This window comes from Periplaneta americana, chromosome 6, assembly GCF_040183065.1.
Source record: "Periplaneta americana isolate PAMFEO1 chromosome 6, P.americana_PAMFEO1_priV1, whole genome shotgun sequence".
Lineage (NCBI taxonomy): Eukaryota > Metazoa > Arthropoda > Insecta > Blattodea > Blattidae > Periplaneta > Periplaneta americana.
In genome coordinates, this window is record NC_091122.1 from 19,536,347 (window position 1) to 19,559,192 (window position 22,846).

Sequence of the window (22,846 nt, forward strand, 5' to 3'; positions counted from 1 at the left end):
GGAACTGTCGAGCACATTTGCACGATTGTGCCACTTAGTTGATGAAGCAACTAATGACATGGATACAGAAATCAAGACACTGGAAAAGGAAATTAGGCAGTTAGAAGAGGCAGCCAACTCTGCAAAAGTTTTGAGAAACAAAGCAAACTATATCACAAAGGAGCTAGAATTGTTTGACGACGCATATTTAAAATTGCGTGAATAAGAATCGTCAACTAAAACTACTATTGAATATGTAATTCTCTAAACTTCTTTGGAAGTTCAGCACATAGATCGAAGTGATCAAATGCTAGAGTTTATGGAGGAACTGTAGAACGTACATGGTAGAGCAAACAACATTCAGTGTTGTTTCATATACAGAGTTAAAATAATAAAAACATACTAATTTCTATCAGCTAGCGTTACACAGAAGTTGAGATTATCAAATTTATATCATTCTTATATTGATGCTCGAGTGACCATTAAACACTTGACTCTATAAGACATAAAAGTTAAAGTTTCATTTCCTGTTAAGAGTGACAGATTCTAGCTGGTTCACTCAACACATCAGAAAAATGGAACAATACAAGTAAACAACACTGTCATTTCTGAAGCTACAATGCATGAACTTTATTTTAAAAATTTTCTACTAATGAAAATATTGGAATTTTCTCTCGTATGCTTAGAAGAGGGTTTTCTTTTCATTAGAATTTTTTTAAATTTTACACTCGAAAAATTGTAGTAGTGTTATGACAGTAGTTTTCATATAGTTTTGTTTTTAACTGTTACTAAAATATTTTACTAATTGAATTCCCGAGACGAATGTATTGTACAGAACTCGAGGAATTGTTACTTACTAATACCTAGAAATGTTCAGTATATTACAGAAATTTTGACTAGATATGAATTTTGGAATTGAGGTTAGATGTTAGCTGTTGACTAATAACGAGAGCATTTAGATTCAGAACTGGTGCAATGTTATGTTCATTCTTATACAGATCTATACTGTAATATGAACTCTTGTTTTCTTTTTTGAATGTAATGGAGTGTTGGTCTGTACTCAGAAAGATATTTTATGATTTTTTTTTCTCATAAAAATATTTTATACCGAATATTTAAGTGACCTTTCATAGAGTTTAAATGTGGATTGTGGATACTTGCAGGATTGGCAGTGAATAGTAAATTGTGGGTTAACATATAAATTGTCTAGTGTTTTATAATACAGTCGTTAGAACACTGTTAGATATTATTTTGTATCTAACAATCTTGGAATATTTATTAACTCTGATATTGCAGTTATGTTTGTAAGGTATGTCTACACTTTGTGTAAATAGTCAGTAAAGGTACAAATTATTATCAGTTAAAATTCTTGTGTAACATAAATTTACACTATTTATAAAATGTAATAAATTACCTATGTACCCACATCTAGTCGGGCAGCTAATATTAAACATGATTGTCCATATAGAATGTGTATATATTCGAATATTAAATAAGTGACATACTGTAATTATTGGTTGTTATATAAATTCTGCTTCATAAAAATCACTCTCTCCCATTATTTCCATGAATTTTAGTATCATTGCTGCAATCTCGTTGACACCTGTCTGCTAAGGATGTGCTGAATCATTTCTTTCATGCAAAGTAGTTCATCTGTTTCTGCTCCCAAATGAGAGTTGTTTAAGATGAGATCAGAGGCCCTGTATTACCAATGTTAAATTAATCATCTGTAAGTACTTTTATCTCAGAAAGTATTATAGATATGTCTATGAAAATTTTACTTCAGATTGTTTATTATCTCAAAAGTATCGAGCTGTTGTTTAGAAAGTGTGCTTTGTGAGAATAATAAATTATGATTTTCTTTGTAACCGAATACTTTTTAAGAAAATGAAATTACATTATTATTCATGCATAAAAAAGGTTTTATCCAAATGACCTGAAACTAGAGCTCAGGAATGAATGTAATTCTGTAGATAAGCTGTAAAAACGTCATGCTTCGAGCTAACTTAGTTTCTGAGATAAAAGTACATGTGTTGTGAATTTTAGTTTCTGAGATAAAAGTACATGAGTTGTGAATTTTTAACTTTCGAGAAAATGAACTACAAAGTAAACATTAGAAAAACTTACATTTTCAAAAACACAGAATACTAAATTTGTTTTGATTTGAAATTTCGCAACAAAATCAACCATTACAGTCTACAACAATGCTACAGACTTGTGAAACAAATATTCACCTACAAAATACTTCAAACCACAACCTTTTTAACCAGATAGTTTCAGAGATAATATTTATATTTTTATGAGGAATGCTGAGTTGCTTTAAAATATTCTAGGTACATTTTGTTATACCTCCTCATCTACCAAATAGCAATCCTCTCACATACCAGCCTTCTGGGTTGACGCTATTTCTCATGGTTTTATATTTTTGCTATTTAAAAAATATTTTGAAGTTTTTTTTGAGTCTCTTTTTGTTAGTAGATTGTAATTTAAATTTAATATGAAGTTTGAGTATATTCATTTTAATTGTCAAGTAGCAAGTTTATATCAAGTTAGTACTCTTTTACTGTGATCTCGACTCATTTCTATGCGATCATCATTTGAATACAATGATTATAATATAATTTTCAGTTGAAAATTTGAAGAAATAAAATGCAAATAAGAAATAATGAAATTATTGGCATTAGAAACTGCTCGTACATTATATCCAAAATCAAAGTGGTTACTCTCCAACATAATAATATTGTTGGAGCAGGTATGCATTATGATCTTTTTTGCAGTTACTTTACATTAGGAGAACATTACAAAGTACAGTGGTGAATGAGATGAAGCAGCGAACCTAATGCTGGCGAGTGTTTCTCAGCAGGTCGCCATGCAGAACAGAACCCTAGGACATAGGCAAGAGTTTCTCTCTCTCTTTGACAGTGCTGAGGCTAGAGTCCAAGGTCCTGCTCAGAATGAAGAGAACTACAGAAACATTGACTAACATTTTAAGGGCCTCATGCCATTCATTGCAGGAAAGGCCTTCATGATTCCTGACCCAAAATTGGTAAGCGTATATTCTTCATAAATCTCTACTCAAAGCCCTTTTTGGGGAAGCTGACACCAAGCTGTAAATTCCCGTTGCCTGAGTTCATGGTGAATTTTTTGGAGTCATATAGATTACATTATGGATTAATAAATTTTAGATGTTTTTTTTTTTTTCTATCTGGAGAGACTTCGAGCATAATAAACTTTCACTTTCATTTTGAACAATTAATTTGTAAACATTACAAGATTTTAAAAGTGTTAATTATATAGGCCAAGTCCTTTTAATTTTTCCTCGGAATGTATCATGTTATTCAGTATATCTGTTGGGAGTTTTAACATTTCCTTAAGGGAACTTTTTATCATTTTGTCTGCGTCATGTAAGAATTTAGTTGGTATATTGTTAAATTCAGATGTAATAAATAAATGGATATGTTAAGGAAGGACAGATGGGTGAATTTAATACTGTGAATTTTTAATCGGCTTTTAGTAAAGATGAAGTGAGTATTTCTAGTTGCATATAAATTTTTTTTCATAACCACAGTTGAATCAAATGTCATGGAATCTTGATATGTGACACCCAAGTAGCAGATCTGATCTCCTCCTGCAATGGTGGTTATTTTACAATCATATAGGAAATAAAATTCTGAAACATTTTAAACTACGTGCATTTATTTTTATCATACAATTACAGGAAAAAGTCTAAACAAAAAGTGTAACAATCCTAATTAGACATAAATTAAGACTATAACCACTCATGTGAACTGTAGTCATGGCATCACCTTTAATCTGTGATTAAACAATATTAAAAGATAACTTAAAGGCAAATGTTGTTACAATCCAGGTCACTTCAGTTGGTACACAAACTACACTACCTTTTTAATTTCGGAAATAGTAATATAAATTTCGGAAAGTTTTAAAATTTCAGTAATTTTAATTTTGAATAATTTGTATGCAATTACAGTAGATATAGTTGCACTAAATTAAATAAATTATGACAATTGCAACTATTCGTGTTGCAAGTGTAGCTACAGTATGTTCTCTTGAGAGAATGTGGAGAATTATTTTTTTTAACGTATATAATAAAAATAAATATACTGTATGTGTGTGTGTGTATATATATATCATGGTAATAGCTGAAAAAATTAGAAAAACCTGAAAGTCCTAAAATAACTTCATTCTTTTCTCAGTTTGGTATGATTTCCGATGCTAAATTTATATTTTCCGAAATTGTTCATTTTTTTAAAGCATTTCCGAAATTTATGTTACCTTTTTTGGAAAAATATATATATATATATATATATATATATATATATAAATTATTACCAAAATATATTTGTACTCATTAATTTGTACATAGAGTTCTTGTTTCGGTGGTGTAATTATGAAGCTTAACAAATAAAACACATTTTTCAATAACATCAAGCCTATACTGACAATTTGTAAAACAGTCTATTGAATATAATATACAGTACTTTCACCTGATACCTTTTTGTACATAATTATACAGTTGATTTGTAATATATTTTCGAAAAAAAAAATTACTCTGGTATGCATTTAAGTAAGTATAAAGTATTTATACCTGTAGTCTGTAGAACATTTATTTAATGTGATGTATTGCTGTAAATGTTCGAAACTATTAACCCGAAATAACATTTACTACATTATAGCATTGTAAAAGCATGCAAGATATTCTGAATACTTTAAACGATTAGACCCTGTGAGTTAGAGAACCTCATTTTGGGCGCATCATAAATATAAACAAAAATAGATTTTGAACAAATTTTTAATTTGGCTGACATTCAAACAAACAAAAAAGTGATTGTTTTACGAAAACAGACAAGAAAAATATACTTTTCAGACAATACCGTATTTTCTCGAATACCTCGAGCCCCCCCCCCCCCGAAATATCCAAGCAAAAAATGCGGGTACGCGACTTACTCGAAATAAAGTTGGCAACACTGCCCGAGTTTACTCTCGCGCAATTCGTAATTGTAGCTCAGGCCAATTACCTTCCCGCGCGAATATTTCAATTCTTAACATTATTAAATGGCGTTTGGATTAGAAGTACACGTGTCAGAATAAAGTTCAAGTGTGATAAGTGTATAGTTTGTGCGTCTTATATTTTAAAATTGATTTGTGATGTATGAGCACGCATATCGCTCCTTCTCGTTGAAAAGAGCTTCAAAAAGTGTAGTATCTTCAGTCAGCTGGATGGAACAGAGGACGATTGTGAAGATGAAAACAGCTCAGAATGAAGAAATTGATAGTTGTAACAGGTATTTATTATAACAAACCACGTAGTATCATACAAAATAAAGAAACTTAATTTGCTGACACGTGCTATATTAATATTGCAGGATATCGTATAAACGGCCTATTAAGCAAGACAACTAGCATGCAGTGGGTGCGCATAGGATGAGTTTGAAATACGCGTTCTATGATAAAATTTGTTGTCAATTGAACTGTAGTCGTGTTTGTTTTCAATTTATCGTGAATACATTTGTTTAAATGCAAACTGACGGATTGCATGTATTCGCTGCATTGACATTCACTTCTTTTATTTTCGCTTATCATTATACACGCACGCGCACACACACAGATACCTGTCACACATCCGTATATTCAAGGCATAACAAAAGTCTAAACTAACCGAACCTAACCTAACCTGTCACATTCATATATGCAAGCCATACGAAAGGCGCGTATCGTGATATTAACACTTATTACAATTTTGAGTGTACACTAGCGTTCGTTCATTCATTCATTCATTCATTTGTAGATCTTACATGAGCAATGAAGCTTTAAGATATGGAACAAGTCAAAATTTTACAATATTACAATTACAATTTTTACAGTTTTACAATGTAGTAATTTTCTACAATAATGAGGTGAGGTCCGAGGATTCGCCAAAAGATTACCCGGCATTTGCCTTTTGGTGAAACTTTCGTAATGTCACCTAAGTTATGTTGCGTCAATATATCCGTTTGTATTTTTCTTTCTTTTCCCTCTTTCAAAAGTGTGATGCGCAGCTTATTCGAGTGCGCAGGGTAGTCGAGAAAATACGAGAATCTTCTGATTGTTATTAAAAATAAATATCTCCGTCATACGATACTATTTTAATTTAGTTTGAAATGTTGACTATGATTAATATGTGACTGAAACAGGAGTTAAAACAAGATTATATTATATAAACGTTTGAAAACACTTGAGAATACATCACGGTGCTTACCGGTATCTGTCAAAGTTCTTTATATTTATAACGCTTTGTAAATTCTATATCACAGAATAGTAAATGAGCAAATTTTATGAAAATATAAATGTATCATTTATATCTTCACGTTTACATTTTTGTGCTCTATGCTTCACGACACTAGTGATGTCAATGAGTGATGCACATAGAGATGACAGCAAGTTACGAGTCCTGCCATTGCACCCAAAAAAAAAAAAAAAGTCAGAATTGTGTGTTCCTCTCCACTATCAAATTTTACAATATATTAAAAGTTCAGAAGTTCAGTCATAAAAATTTATAGGCCTATAATAATGTTAACTAAATGTATAAAGGATTTTCTTTACACAGTGCGAGTACTATATCACAAAACTATTACTTACGTTAGTGCTGTGCAGATCATATTTGGAATTTGTAATATTGTATCCAAATCACTTAGGAACTATTTGTTAACATAACGGTACGTTTAGATTCATATAGGCTATAAGTAAAACATCAATAGTTTAATATTAATGTCTGTTTTATATAATATCATACTTGTAAACTTTGGTCCTTAGATATTGACAGTATCAGCACAAGATACATATTTCCACAATACTGTTGCATGGTATACTGTACTTTGTTTATAAGGTAACTTGATCTCTAAATATCTTCGTGTTATGTAGTTTTAATAATGGGAAGTATGAATTACCAGTCCAGATTCATATTGGCTTTACTCCATTTATAAATTCCACCTCGTTTTCTGAACATGTTCTCATCAAATCCAGCTTCATTCAAAGCATCTGCCACACCCACGTCTAAGATTGAGAGAGAAGGCTTCTTTGCTCCCTCTTGACAATTCAAGAACCTCATCTGAAACAGAATGTATCATATGTTCTGCCATTACATTCCTTTGGATTTTGATCTCTCTAACATTTTATAATTACCGTACACTATAAGAAACATGGCGGGAAATGATACATCATGTTCTTAATAAAATAATTTCATATGTAAGTCACAATGTTACAGCGTCTGTGGCTCAAGCGCCAGTGTGCTGGTCTTCTATCCAGACAGTTTAAGTTCGATCCCCAGCTAGATCGATACGGAATTTGTGGTGGACAAAGTGGAAATTGCAGAGAGTTTTTTTCTCGGGGTACTCCTGATTCCCTCAATAATCCATAAACACACTTCATCTTTCCCGCGTTTCAACTATCATCTGCAAAAGTTAAAAACAGGCTGGAGTGAAGTCTTGGGGTGTAGTGTGGGTTACCAATGCTGATATGGGAAGGGCTTCGGGCTCCATATCCTGGAACTTATCAGTAACTCGTCTGCAAATGGAATCTAACTCGGTCAAAACTGAGGAAAGATGACACACCATCGGATTCACGAATACTACCTGGATCACTGGTCGGACTTGGACAATAAGAAGCACAATGGGTCAGTTTAAGCTTATGTGCAAGAATCCGACCTGGATACGGCCCTTAAAAAGCCAAGCAAAGTCAAAATATATATTCTCTGCCTATCAGTGTATTCCGAATCTCACCGGTCCGGTGGCATCAATGACGTCACGTTGCAGCGAAATAAGGAACAAAACTGCTGGAAGGATCGATGGCTGTCATGGCGACTGTACAAGTTGTTGTCTGTGCTACGCTAGCAAAATTTTGCAAAATTTTCGTACTCCAATCTCGTTCAAAGAAAAAATAGCATAAATAATTTATTTCTTGAACCGGTAGTAATAACGGGTCCGTTGACATGTTTGCTCATAAGCCATTAACATATTGTTTTTACGTTGTGCTCATTACAAACAATTCAGCAGAACTAAAGCAGAACACACCGCCATGACACAACAGTGCACGGATGTTATTCGTCTGCTAATTCCCGCCCTATACAAGAACCAATCAGATTCACTGATGGCGGCTGATGGAGACTGCCACCACCTCTGAAAGTTGATGGCATCGGTGCGACACCGGTGGAGCATCAATGACGTCATCGATGGAATTCGGAACACCGTGATGCCATCGGATTGCTCACCGGTGAGATTCGGAATACGCTCAATGTTAAGGGTTTTTTCCCCCTCACATTCAGCAATTTATTGATAAAGTATCAAAACAAATATGTTTTCTGCCTTTTCATATTTAGTTAAAATTCAAATAATAATGCACAAGTAGGCCTATTGTTTATGTCCAGTTGTCAATACAATTGGACACGGAGACATTAATGTAGATGTTAGGAAGTCGGAGGTTGTGGAACAGTGCATGTTATTCACTTAAAACAGATTTTTATGTTCTATGCTTCTTGTAAAAATTTGCATTGTATTGGCCTAGACACTTGATGGATTTTCACTAGAATTTGCACTGTTATAAAACTTCTTTACTTGTTCACGTAATAAGTCTTTCAGAAATGTCATGTCCAGATCAAAGTGTATTTGTACATTAGTTGTGTACCAGTCTGAATTATGTATTATTCGGAGCACTATATTATGAACAATTTGAAGAGGTTGAAACACTGTTTTTGGGATGTAACACCAAGCTGGGGCAACATAAATTAGGATCGGTAAAATCACCATTTTGTAGAACATAACTAAACTGTTAAAGGTGCAGTCCCACAGAAACATATTTACAAGTCTAGTAACAACTAATAAATGAATACCGAAAAATAATATTGGTTATAGAGGGAGCAACATAAGTCTACGAACTATTATTGACACTGGCTTCTAATGAAAGAAAGAAAAAGTTATAACGATATGAAAGAAATGAGGATTTCAAATAATCTCAACATGAAAAGTAACATGTTTATTTAATTTTAATATCACATCTGAAAATTAGGAATAGTTATCCTGAAACATCTATTTTTGCGCACTAAGGTGATAAGTGGCCCTTATAGTACATCTGAGCCAATATTTTAATATATTATAAAGGTTTCGATTATATACAATAATATATTGCTGTACTGTAATAACTTTTTTATTTTATGTTTTATAAAATGAACTGAATTAATAACATTTTCTAATTTAGATTAATTAATTAATTAAAATAATTACAAAGGACTGAATATTAGGTTATGAGATAGCAGCATAGCAACTGAAAGTAGCTTTAAATTTGTAAGTATTAAAATTACTTAGGCAAAACTGAAATACTTACGTATTCATCCAGGATTAAATAGCTATTCTGCATCTGCAAGATCAATAAGTATTATTAGTTAAAAGAATGTTTATTGTAATTATTATTGGATTTTACATGTGGAAACATTACATATACATTATTGAGTTTGTTCACATTGTTGTGATTACAGAGGATAAATGATTAGCTGTGGTATAGCCCTGTTCTGTTTTTTGTGTTTTCTCTTCATTATTTGTCACTATGTTTTTATTTCTAAAAGGTTTCAGTAAGCTCCATTTCCATTATGCATTTAAAATATATTTTCCTATAATACAAAATTAATAAAGTACGGTACATAGTTTAAAGGAACAAATTTTTACGTACCTGTTTTCTTTCAACTTAAATAATGTTTAGTAATAATTATTTACTCATTATATAGGTACTGTACATAAATTCCCTTTTATATTCATGATTTTATATTTAAATGTGAAATGAACTTTCGGAGAACAGCGAGAAAATCAAGAAGGAAACAAATTAGAAATCAAAGAATTAGAGAAATTATGGAGACAGAAAAGAATGTTATTTAAGTAATTGAAGGAAGACACGTGAGGAGGATGAAAAATGGAAAAATACCGAAGATGGAGTAGACTGGAGGGAAGGAGAAAAAGAGTAAAACCAAGAGAACAATGGATGAATTGCGTCAGAAGAGTATTAGGAGAAGATGCTGGGGATAGAAATTTGTGGAGGATAAAAATTTCTTTGAGTAAAAGATAGCTATTGTATTGTAGAAAAATCCTATAAAAATATTCAAATGTTCAAAATGAACGACATTTGTTTAATAGGCCCTAATTTTAAATTTGTTCGAAGTCAGTGGTTGGTGGAATGTATTTTTCCTCATTGCCTAGAGTGACCTTTTTTTCTTATAACATTGTATTGGTCAAGAACACAGAGTGTAAATGCAACAAGTAATATTATCTACTAAGCAATTAATATTATGTCACATAAAGAGAATATTTATAAGTGGAATGAAACATATTTAACGAATAAATTTGTTCTCTGTTAAAGACTGAATATAAAGTAATCCAAGCTATTAATAGAGGATATTGAGTTTTCGAAGAAAGTCAAAATTTTGACGGTGTTCTTTTCTTGCATATACATTGCTATTCCTCAGTGTTAGAAATATTAATGATTATATTCAACAGAAATAATCTACGTTTATAGCAATGTATATATAATTGATTTCGTTTTTAAATTATATGTTTTGAGGTTATGACTTATATCATCAGTGTCACAAATATGAATTACTAGTATTATTAGTATTCCATCTTTATACCCTGGTTTTCTGTTTCGTTATTTGTGTTAGCACCTGTAGGATGAGAGAAAACCTCACCTTCCAACAAACTTAGAAAACAGTGGAATGAAAAGGCAATGCAAGAAATCATAACATAAATTTGAGGAAAGACGTGAGAGACATTTCATCTGGATTCAGTATTACGGTTGAAAAAACACCTTCTAATCTTTTCTTAGTAATGCCGTTTTGACTTCGCAATTTTGTTAACCTTATACCTTGTTAATAGTATTTCATATTTGTATCTCCATTTTTATGAAAGAAATATGTTAGATTTTGAGGAAATTATTTTTTCAAACGTCTTATAGAGTTTATTAAGTGTTTGAAAAATGATACGAGCTTCTAAGTCTGGTGTACCATTCACAGGGGACATTCAGCAATAAACAGGATGATATACTTCACGTTCAGTATTCAAAACATGTTCTTTCCAAAACGAAAAAAACAAAATGGTAACGGTATTCCATATTTGTAACACTTCCTCTATTACTTTTAAGACAGACATATTTTAATATAATTAATTGATGAACTAGTGGACTTACTCGTGTTAAATATGTAATATTTGTTTGGCTTACAGCTATATTACATATTTAACACGAGTAAGTCCACTAGTTCATCAATTAGGCCTAATTATATTCAAGTGTTAAAAGTGGTGTACGCAAGATTCAAAATGGATATTTTAATATCTTAAAACTTAATTGCAAGAAACAAACTCACCTTCACATTAGATTCTGGCACAAGTGTCGGAACTCTTCTGTGTTTCTCAAGGAAGTTTTGAAACTGCTCGTCAGTGATGTAAAATCTCTCAGCATTTCTCAGTGCCTTTGGTCCCGCATTCTCCCCCTCTAGAAGCAAACACTGAAAAACCTGAAAGCAGTAATTACAGTACCACAATAATATTAAAAAGCACCTTCTCTTAGTGTGGAAGAGGATATTAAATATCAATTACAAATTAAAATAATATTACATTTAGAAACCAAGAGTTTATGAATATGTTGATATGTTGGCATTTGAATAGAAGAGATAATGAAAAACTAATTTAAAATGACAAGATTTTTCCAAAGTGAGTAACAAAATTCAAATATAAGTCTATAAATTTAGTTATCCTTAAAGGTCATCAAATCCTCGGTACAGACTTTAAATATGGGCAAAGACGACATAATTTTAAGCGTGATAATATTGTTTGTATGGCTTCCTGCAGAAACAGTAATAAAGCCACATAATTACAGCATGAAAAAAAATGATTGAGAGCACTCCAAGAAACATTTATCAGCTCACATTGATAATGTCAAACAGAATTAAGAATGCCTTAGTTTACCATATCTGGACAAAGTGAAAAGAAACAGTGTTGTGAAGCTGTCGTAGACTATTTACAGTAGAGTTCGAAATAGCAGTATAGAATACGACAGTTTTCCTGTTATCAGCATTCGTAGAATACAATGCAACCTTAGATACACCGTGGTTCTGCTAGTTGTATATACAACAGGCAATGATATATCTATCAATGATAGTAATAATCACATTTTATTTGTGGTTTAGCGATCAGAATTCTTGATTACGTCGACCTGGTTGGCGAGTTGGTATAGCGCTGGCCTTCTATGCCCAAGGTTGCGGGTTCGATCCCGGGCCAGGTCGATGGCATTAAAGTGTGCTTAAATGCGACAGGCTCATGTTAGTAGATTTACTAGCATGTAAAAGAACTCCTGCAGGACAAAATTCCGGCACATCCGGTGACGCTGATATAACCTCTGCAGTTGCGAGCATCGTTAAATAAAACATAACATTTTTTTTTTTTTTTTCTTGATTACAAATCATGAGATCTCAGGTTTGATTCTCATCCTGAGTATGAAAATTTGGCAACCTTGTGGATTCTATTACCATGCAGCTATTAATGCTATTAAGATGTGAGAGACGTAAATAATAATAATAATAATAATAATAATAATAATAATAATAATAAATAATTAAAGCCCGGATTTTGGGAAAATGCTTTTTCACTGGGTGGAAGTAAATCATTATTTGAATAGATATAAATGTGATTTAGAGTAAATCAAAGTGATAGGGCCAATTTTTATTTTGCCTTTATAAGGTGTTTCTTACTAATAAATGTCTTTTTTTTTTGTTATTTTAAAGCGACAATTCTTGTTTCTTTGCAATTTTCTATTAATTGTCATGTGTATGAAATTTAAATATTTGAAACATTGACTAACTTTACTAACAATAGTAAATAAAAGTAATTTATTTCGGTGCTTAATTTGCTAATAATCGTCCTTTAATACTATTGGTGTAATATGAATAATGATCGACAATCCACAGTTACAAATATAATATTGTCATGTCTTCACGATACTTACAATCAGCTTTATAATTTTAAATAGAAGTTGTCACGTAGCATTTTCAATTGTTTGCTTGTTACAATTTTGTGCTATACGTGTTTATTATTGTAGGAGAAAAATTTGAGTGAGGAACAGTCAGTTATTGTCGGGTGACAGAAAAGTAAACTTCATGCTTACTTTAGTGAATTTGGTACGCATGTGTTTTCAACCGATGGAACAGTTTTGTTATGTAAGGTTTGTGAAAAGACAGTTAATCACGAAAAGAAGTATTTTATAAGTCAACATGTGTCACCTACCAAAGTAAATATGTGAGTTATGTTGATATTTAAATTTTTGCTAATATTTTAGCAATATGCCTTTATGCCTTTTAAAATTTGTCTTTTTCAAAAATTATTGTGACTTTTTTTACGTTTTTATTGCCTTTTTTGCCTGCCTATATTAACTGTTATAAATGCCTAAACATCAGGGCTCTACTAATGATAATGATAATAATAATAATAATAATAATAATAATAATAATAATAATAATAATAATAATACAAGCTGAAGAGAGGGCTTTGAGATACCATCGTCACCACCATAATAAAATTTTCTCCTAGCGATATTTCGCCAACATCTTTAATTATCAATTTAAATTGTACCAGGGCTCCTTTTTGATATGTCTTACTTTATTTTGTTTGAAATCTGTTTATATTTGTATTTAAATTTATTGTGAGCTATTCTGTGTCACAAGACAAACACACTATGCTGAGTCACACTAATAAAATAAATAACAATAAATATGCTATCCTCAAAGTGTGAATATCCTAATAGGCATATAGAAAAACATGTTGAATCTGGTAGAAATGGTTTCTTATTCAACAATTGTTCTACTTGATGATCTGTACACGTCCCCAAGTTTTGAACACACCCTCTGAAATGTCCTCTGTTAGAAAAATCATTGAATACCTTCCAACGAATAGGATTGAGTTCCATTATCTGTTCAGTCATGTCTTCATCAATGTTGTATGTATTGACTACGGTATTTATCTTGAAGGCCACTTTGTACTGATGACACCAGTTCCGAATTTTCTTCAGATTTTCTACGTGGTTCTTATTACCTTGTCCACGTCCTATTGCTTTGTTTGTTGTTTCTTCAAATGAGTCGCACGAAATGGCAAGAATGTCAAGGAACTGACCTGAAATAAATATAATATGCTATTCAATCACAACCAGCAGTCCATAATATTAACTGTATATAGGCCTATATATTTCTTGTGACAGCAGTATTTGCCATACTTCATAGCTGTTTCTTAATAGACTCTGCTATTTTTAGCTATCATAACTTGACAATCGTGACTTACCTTTATCACGAATTCTAAAATATAAATTGATGCAGCTATAAAATCATGGCGAAGTAATTTTATCGACCACTAAATTGAAGACAATGGCATTCCAAGGTTAAAATCATTAACTGCAAAAGACTTTAATTGATAGTAACATACGAATAAAACTGGTCTCAACATTCTTAAATAGGCTGCAAGAATTTCGTATAGCCGTGAAGTAAATATAACGAATGAAGTCAATTTCAGATAATGTACTGAATAACGGATCATACCCATGCTCTCTTTTTTCTTTCTTCTACTGTTCAACTTCCTTCTTTCCTACCCGACTTACAATCCAATGTGGTATAGGGAAGTGTAGCCCTATATAGGTATAGACAGGCACACATTGCGGGCGTCCTTGATCGTGTGGTCAGCATGGCACAGAGCCACCACTGAGACAACACATAACAAGGGACAAACACTAAGTTCCGTAGATGGAAGATAAATCTCCTCCATTGCCCAAGACGAGTAGAATCACGAACTGTTTGGTTGGTAAGCAGATACGCTATTCACATAGCCACAACTGCGGACCCCATACCCAAGAAACGGAAATAAAATATTATATAATATGAACAGTATCAGTGATCATATATAGCTGCGAAAATTGGACACTGAACCATTTATTCTTAATATATCCAGCAGGATAGCAGTAGCAGTAGCTTATTCACCATATATATTTTTACAAATCATGGCTTCTTCAATCTTATATCTAGGTCTTAATTTAGTTTCTGATTATACTATAGGCATGTTTATGAGTTTGTAACATTGTTACTGCAGGACATCTGCTGACACGAGGTAAGAAGGATTACAACTAAGATACTACAAGAATAATGATGATAATTTTGATACATTAATAAGAAAATCCGTTGTAGCCTTTAACTGGGGTTTCTTCTAACAAATGAGGGATGGAATGCAATAGAATGGAATTTCAGGAGGGGGGGGGCACTATGACGATCAATTGCGCTAACCCTCAAGCTAGGTGCATTCCCAAACTCACACCAGCTGACTCTTTTATCTGTGTACATTGTAGATCCCTTCGTAGGGTTGTCATATTTAAAAATTGAAAATCTGGGACAATTTACTTTCATATCTGAAATGCAAACTGAAAGAGGACCAAAATAACTTTCTTGAATTATACAATGAAAGAGTAATGGAACGGAGAAAAATTCTCTCCGGCGCCGGGATTTGAACCCGGGTTTTCAGCTCTATGTGCTGATGCTTTATCCACTAAGCCACACCGGATACCACCCTGGCGTCGGACAGAATTGTCTCTGATTAAGTTCCAACTCTTGGGTTCCAACTCTTGTGTGGACTTCGGTCCTATGTTCATAGACATCTATGACGTAGTGCAGAGGGCGGCCACTAGAGGGAACCCAAGAGTTGGAACTTAATCAGAGACAATTCTGTCCGATGCCAGGGTGGTATCCGGTGTGGCTTAGTGGATAAAGCATCAGCACGTAGAGCTGAAAACCCGGGTTCAAATCCCGGCACCGGAGAGAATTTTTCTCTGTTCCAATACTCTTTCATTGTATGATGAAGCAGAATATCTGCATGGAAATATCATATGTACTTCGGTACATTAAAATAATATATATTTATTGAATTAGATAATGTAGTAAATATAAAATAAACTAAAATTTTAAAACAACCAAAGTAGTAGTAAACAGAAAAAAAAAAGGCTTCACATAGACTATAAAAAATCACATTGCTGAAGTGCTTCTGTTCCTTTCTCTTCATCCTGGGAACGCGGTACTTCCTTGAATAATGGATTTGTTTCTATTTTCTATAACAAGGCTTGGCAACAAAAATGTAAATTTCTTCTTGGTATTGTTGTGGACAGCATTTCTAAAATGACCAAGTAATTTAGTAGAAGACAATATTGTTACATAAAACGAACTTCAAATTTAATATGAAACTCTGAAGCAACAGGTAGATGAAAACAAAACCGACAATAATAACTATACCCAGACTTGAGCAAAACACTTTGTTCCTGAAGTATAAATGAAACAGTCAATACGAACCTAGTTGAAACGTTAACTTATGTCCAGTGTTGTATGCAAACCTATTCATCAAGGTTTTTATTTTTAACCTTTAAAAAAATAGCATTTAATTATAAAATATTTCACAACAGTCTTCATTAGTGCAGCAAACAAAATAATATAAGAAATATGTTACAGTCCAGAGAGATGTCTGCTTCAAGAATTTATTGCTATATATATACCTACATTTCAGTGATTCTGTCCCCTTTATATTTCTGAATAATACGGTAATTCTTAGACCATGAAGCAGATAAAACATAATGCGAAATCTGCATTAACTGTTAACACTGTTAAGTATGTGTCAATAATCTAACCATAGTTCCGGAACCAGGCTTCCTTGATAAGACTGCCATTGCTCACGATCGTTACACTGGGTAACTTCAACTCCTCCTTGCAATAGTGAACCAACTTTCCCAAGTAATGTCCTCGCTCTGGAAGAAATGGCTCTCCTCCGGAGAAGTTCACTTTTTCCATACCTGTAAATTTTTGAAGTGGTATTTGATGAAAGAAATCTTCAACGCTTTACAAATTATTACATGAATGAACTTAAAAATAAGACACCAGTACACCAGTTAAAAAACTCGAACGCAAATATATTATATAGTATTAACATTAGGAGTCAATGTTTTCATAATAGGTACATTTCTTCAAGGACGGTTGTATTGTACTGGGGATTAATCTATTTTTTTGCAGGTGTAATTTTTGTAGTAAAAATTATATAGATCAATGTTTTCATTCAGGGGTATAACACGCTGTGCATTAAGTTTGCTGGAAATTCTCTTCCGTAAACATATTATGACTGAACAGAAGCGACAATTATGCATTGACCTTGAAGTGCATATTCAATTGATGCAGACTATAGGCACCATTGCATGCCGAGCCGATAATGACGTAAGAATACGTTGAAAACGGCGAGTAGTTCATAAAAGTGGAGTCTGTAGAACACACAGCCTACATGTTCATCAGAGAATGCATACACAAGAATGTTCACAAGATGAACAGATTCCTAGAAATTGCCCGCGAAATAACCGTAACCTAACTCAACCTAACATTACATAACATAGCCTAGCCTAACCTTTGAAATGTCTACTGAGAAATGTGAAATACGCGAATATTTCAAATGAAGTGTCAATACAAAAGTGCCGAATATTTAAAGTTAAGTGCCAATATTACACCTCTGAAGTACCAGTTTCTGTCGGATGCTTTTTCAATTCACTGCGGACTGAAGTAAGGAGATGCACTATCACCTTTACTTTTTAACTTTGTTCTAGAATATGCCATTAGGAAAGTCCAGGATAACAGAGAGGGTTTGGAATTGAACGGGTTACCGGCACATCAGCTCCTTGTCTATGCAGATGACGTGAATATGTTAGGGGAAAATCCACAAACTATTAGGGAAAATACGGAAATTTTACTTGAAGTAAATATATAGGTTTGGAAGTAAATCCAGAAAAGACAAAGTATATGATTATCTCTCGTGACCAGAAAATTCTATAAAGTGGAAATATAAAAATTAGAAATTTATCCTTGGAAGAGGTGGAAAAATTCAAATATCTTGAAGCAACAGTAACAGATATAAATGATACTCGGGACGAAATTAAACGCAGAATAAATATGAGAAATGCCTGTTACTATTCGGTTCAGAAGCTTTTGTCATCCAGTCTGCTCTCAAAAAAGCTGAAAGTTAGAATTTATAAAATAGTTATTACCAGTTGTTCTACAATATGGTTGTGAAACTTGGACTCTCACTTTGAGAGAGGAACAGAGATTAAGGGTGTTTGAGAATAAGGTGTTCAGGAAAATATTTGGGACTAAGAGGGATGAAGTTAGAGGAGAATGGAAAAAGTTATACAGTGCAGAACTGCACGCATTGTATTCTTTACCTGACATAATTAGGAACATTAAATCCAGACATTTGAGATGGGCAGATCATGTAGCACGCATGGGCGAATCCAGAAATGCATATAGTGTGTTATTTAGGGAAAAAGACCTTTTGGGAGGTGAGACGTAGATGGGAGGATAATATAAAAATGGATTTGAGAGAGGTGGGATATGATGGCAGGGACTGGATTAATCTTACTCAGGATAGGGAGCGATGGGGGGCATATGTGAGGGCGGCAATGAACCTCCGGGTTCCTTAAAGCCATAAGTAAGCGCCAGAAGATGGACCTGATAAAAGTGCGCGAATATTGATGACCGCAAAAAAGTAAGAGCAGTGCTCGCGATTAATAAACACTGCAGAACTCACGCTGACTTGTTCTGCTCGGAATGGCATGGTAGATCTCGTGCCGACCTATAAACTTACGCGCGCACAGGGTTGCCCGATTGGGCTACAAGTAGCCAATTGAGCTACTTAAAATTTTAATTGGCTATTGATTTTTACCATTGGACTACTTGCAACTTTTTGGGCTACTCAAAACTTTTCGGGGCTATTTTGGGCTATTTTTTTTCTGATTTGAATTTGTGGAAAATAAATAATAATAGGTAAAAAAAACCTGTTAGTGTACGTCTCGCTTTATTCCACCACCACCTTAACCACGAGAAACGACGTACCTATGCGAAATATATATTTGTTGTACATGTCACATGACCAAGCCAGTGTAAGGGGATTTTCTCGTTTTACCATGACCAGTGCCAGCAGAAATGCAGTGGCGAAGTGCAGCCTGCAGGCACATAATAATCAGTTGCTGTTTTTCCTCCAATTCAAGCGTTAGTATTTTTTGTGAATGCCGATGTTTATTACAGTAATCTTAAATTAGGAACTAGGATCTTTTGTAAAAGTGATATACAGTTTTTAAGTTATATTAGAGAATTAATTTTTGTACTTTTTTGTATCCTAATTATAATGTAGGCTAATTATTCAATTCTGAGTCCTATAGTGAAATAATTTTAAGAGAACTTTGTTTGTTATAGAAGTGATATACAGTAACATTTTTAAATTGTGATAGTGAATAACTTTTTTATACATTTATTTTGTTTTGTGATTATACTGAAAATGGAAATATTTATTATTTCGTTCTGTAACTGCTGAAAATGGGATAAGTATACCAGAACGTTTAATAGGCAGTGGTTAAATGGTTCTTCATTCTCAAACTGGCTTCAGGATGTGAAAGACGACAGCAATAAAGCAGATTGTAAAGTTTATGAAGTTCAAATTAGTGCTCATAAAGGAGACTTGAAAAAAAAAACATTTCGATTCACTTAAACATATATAATCCGCGAAATATAAATTTGCCATTTACATTGGGCTACTTTTTCTGAATTTTGGCTACTTTCCCAGCGAGCTTTCGCTACTTTTAGTTATGCCAATCTGGCAACCCTGCGTGCACATTTATACAATTGTGTAGGTGTACAGCCCCCCCCCTCCCTTACGCAAAAACCAAGGCAAGAATAATAAATACGTAAAATTCAGTGAACACGTCCATTTCTTCATATTTTAATGTTAAGATGAACACAACTGAGACTTACCTGCATCTTTCAGTAGCTTCAGACCTTTCTTAGCTTCTTCAATTGGCATCACGAAAGATGTTTTTGCCGTATGGAAGCAGAATCCACACTGATAATTACACTGCCGAGTGAAGTGGTAATTTACACTTCGCGGTATTGTAGCGTTTTGTTTCTGAACCTGAATTCCATTGGTTAATGGCTGACGCACTTTGAGTAGAAAATGCGACGTATAATCATATTTTTTTAAGAACTCATTCCACCCATAGTGATACAGTCGTAACAACAACTGAATTATGAACTTAATCAATTCATTATGCGCCATAGTGAATAATGAAACTTAAGTAGCCTTACAATCATATATGTCCACTACGAAAAGTCGGAGCAGTTTTATAGATTACTCCGTACAGACTTCGTACCCCAGATTTCCTGCGACGTGTATAAGCTAAATGTGGAATCACGCTGATAGGGGATCCCCCTCCAACAGTCCACTGGTGGGGATCCCCTTCCATTATATTGCGCCATGAAACGTAGTTGTGCATAGTACGGTACTTCCCCTGTCTTGCGGCACGGTAGCCAACCTAACCGCTTGCACAATCGATCTGTCAATATTGCATTGTATGGTGAAATTCAATAATATACTATACATATAGCAGTGTTGCATTCTGTCCCATGGAATTGGGAAATATTTTATACAGATGTATGAGTAGGTAAAGATTTGAAGGGAGATCTCCTTATATATATATATATATATATATATATATATATATATATATATATATATATATATATATATATATATATATATATATCAGTGGCGTATACTGGTTTAAGGGCCTGGGCTACCACTGACCCTATTATTACACAAAATATATTTTAAAGTCCCTATAATAAAATTCCTTACCTATTTATATATGAATTTCAGATGTTTTGATTGGGACGAAAATACTTTGATGACTTCGTCATTAAAATTACAGTTGGGCCGCTTGCGAAGTTTCTGTAGAAATGACTTTTCAATGGACATCAGTACCAAGCCGGATAAACGTTCTTGTGTATGAGTTGATCTACAGTAGGATTTTATTCTCTTCAACGCAGAAAATGTTCTTTCTACTGATGCTGACGTAGCTGGTATTGTCACAATTAATGTTGCCAATTTAAGGACTTCAGGAATAACTTGGTTCAGCTGGTTTTCATATATGGCAGATATTATTTCATGGATAGGTTTGTTCGAAAAATCAAAGACCTCTGCTGAATATATTACACTTAATTCATTTTTCAAACGTACTTGATCAAAGTGACTGTTATAGGACTGAAATAATTTGTTTAGTGCCTCATTCGGGAAGTTTTCTCTATAAGCAGAAAATTTTTGAGAATCTAGAAGATATGTGAACTGAAGCTTTCCATAATCAGAAAATCTGTCAGTAATTTCCATGTGCATACGATCTAGTATGCTGTAGTACAGCTGCCTGTATTTCAATTCATCATCTCCTTTTCTTCGCTTTAATGGTGGTTCCATTGTATTGGCTGAAGAATTTTCATTTTCCATATTACTCCATATGGACGGAAACCCACTACGTCTGAAGTCGAATATAGTATTTTTTAACTTTGATACCTCTTGCAAGCAGTATGCTATGTCTAGACTTTTTGTCTGAAGAATATTGTAGAGCACATCTGTATGTGCGAACACTCTAGCGTAGACTTCAAGAAGAAATATATTCTGAAACTGTGTGAAAAAATACAAATATCCTTGAGCCTGCACAATTACATCATCAACCCAGTTTTCTTCAGAGTCATTACAAATGATATTTTCAAAGAAAGCAGTCAGTTGTTCTCTGTATTACTTTACTGTATTTACAAGCCGAGATGTAAAATTGCATCTAGTTGGTGCTACTTTTGGGAGTTTCTTTTTCATAAATTCTTGAGTTTTTCTGATCTTTTAGGAGATGATGAGAAAAATGCAGCTAAACCCGACAGTGTTTTGAAAAAAAAATGCGGCATTCTGGAATGGATGAAGTAGTTTGTTGCAAAACTAAATTGAGAACATGGCTGTAACAATGGACGAATAGTGCTTGAGGATACTTTCCTTAAACTTTTGTTTTTAAGCCATTAATATTTCCCGCCATAACTGAAGCACCATCGTATGTCTGTGCAATTAACTTATTGCCGACATTGTATTCTGCTATAACACCTTCCACATGCTGAAACCAAGCAGCAGCAGTTTTGCCCGAACTGACATTTGTGAATCCTATAAACCGTTCTTGAACATTGGCAGTACTATCGACGTATCTTAAAACAGTGCACAATTGACTCTGATTAGAGCAATCACTTGTTTCATCAACAACAATGGCCGCAAAAGGTGCTTCTTCTATTTCAGATTTTATGTTCTTTATCATAACCCCACTTATAGCAAATATTAAGTCATTATGAATTGCGGGAGAAGTACCACGAAATACTGTTGAACTCTCAAGATGATTGGCCAGTAAATGGTCAAATTCACTTAAGGAACTTAAATATTCAATATAATTTCCTCTATTGTCTGATTCCACACTCTCATTATGATTCCGAAAAGCCAATTCTTGATTTCCTAGAAAGCAGACTGTGTTAATAAGATGCAGTAAAATCTCCCGATTTTTTTTCCACAGGAGCATTGTGTTGGTTGATATGTAGAGCTTTTTGCTTATCTAGCTGTAAATAAATTCTTGTCTTCCCAAAGTTTGCAAAGTTCATGCTACTATAAATATGAGCTTTTGATTTGTCGTGTTTTAGGACTGCCGTTCGAAGGGAGTTGATATTAGAAAACCCTCTTTTGACCACACATTAGTTTCGCGGCTAAATAACAAACATGGCCAGCAAAATAGTTTAGACAGTTTAGAACTACCACACAACCAATTCCACTTACCATATGATGTTGAAGTAAAATGGCGTGTGTACTCACGCTGTTTTTCTTTTACGTCCATGGACAAATTTAACTCAGGACTTGGTCTTTCCATTTTCACAATTTCAACTTCC

The 22,846-nt window shown here is 33.4% G+C and overlaps 2 protein-coding genes, 1 long non-coding RNA gene and 1 other non-coding gene across 11 annotated transcripts in view; 2 read left to right on the plus strand and 2 right to left on the minus strand.

Moving 5' to 3' along the window:
• LOC138701098 (transmembrane GTPase Marf-like) overlaps positions 1-4,286 on the plus strand; it is a 50,737-nt gene extending 46,451 nt beyond the window's left edge. For all 8 annotated transcript variants that reach the window (XM_069827682.1, XM_069827681.1, XM_069827688.1 and 5 more), the window contains one exon: positions 1-4,286. In XM_069827682.1, coding sequence (XP_069683783.1) covers positions 1-205 — 205 coding nt within the window. In that variant the 3' untranslated portion in view covers positions 206-4,286.
• Positions 3,656-20,296, minus strand: LOC138701104 (S-adenosylmethionine-dependent nucleotide dehydratase RSAD2-like). Its single transcript, XM_069827698.1, has 6 exons — positions 19,862-20,296; positions 16,708-16,869; positions 13,939-14,168; positions 11,372-11,521; positions 9,352-9,384; positions 3,656-7,084 (listed from the first exon to the last, which is right to left on the minus strand). Exons 1-6 carry the CDS (start codon positions 20,160-20,162, stop codon positions 6,920-6,922), a joined length of 1,041 nt encoding a protein of 346 aa, XP_069683799.1. The 5' UTR covers positions 20,163-20,296; the 3' UTR covers positions 3,656-6,919.
• LOC138701112 (uncharacterized) overlaps positions 4,684-22,846 on the plus strand; it is a 23,349-nt gene continuing 5,186 nt past the window's right edge. Inside the window, exon 1 of the long non-coding RNA XR_011332452.1 lies at positions 4,684-5,282. This is a non-coding gene — a long non-coding RNA (uncharacterized lncRNA). The remainder of the gene's footprint in view (positions 5,283-22,846) is intronic.
• Positions 15,525-15,596, minus strand: TRNAY-AUA (transfer RNA tyrosine (anticodon AUA)). Its single transcript has one exon. It is a non-coding gene; the product is annotated as a tRNA-Tyr (tRNA).

Coding starts and splice junctions, on each gene's coding strand:
- LOC138701104 (XM_069827698.1), bottom strand. CDS start 20,162: ATGGCGCATAATGAATTGATTAAGTTCATAATTCAGTTGTTGTTACGA. Junction 14,169..16,707: donor AGCCTGGTTCCGGAACTATG/GTTAGATTATTG, acceptor TATTTATTTCAG/GTCAGTTCCTTGACATTCTT. Junction 9,385..11,371: donor TGCCAGAATCTAATGTGAAG/GTGAGTTTGTTT, acceptor TTGATCTTGCAG/ATGCAGAATAGCTATTTAAT.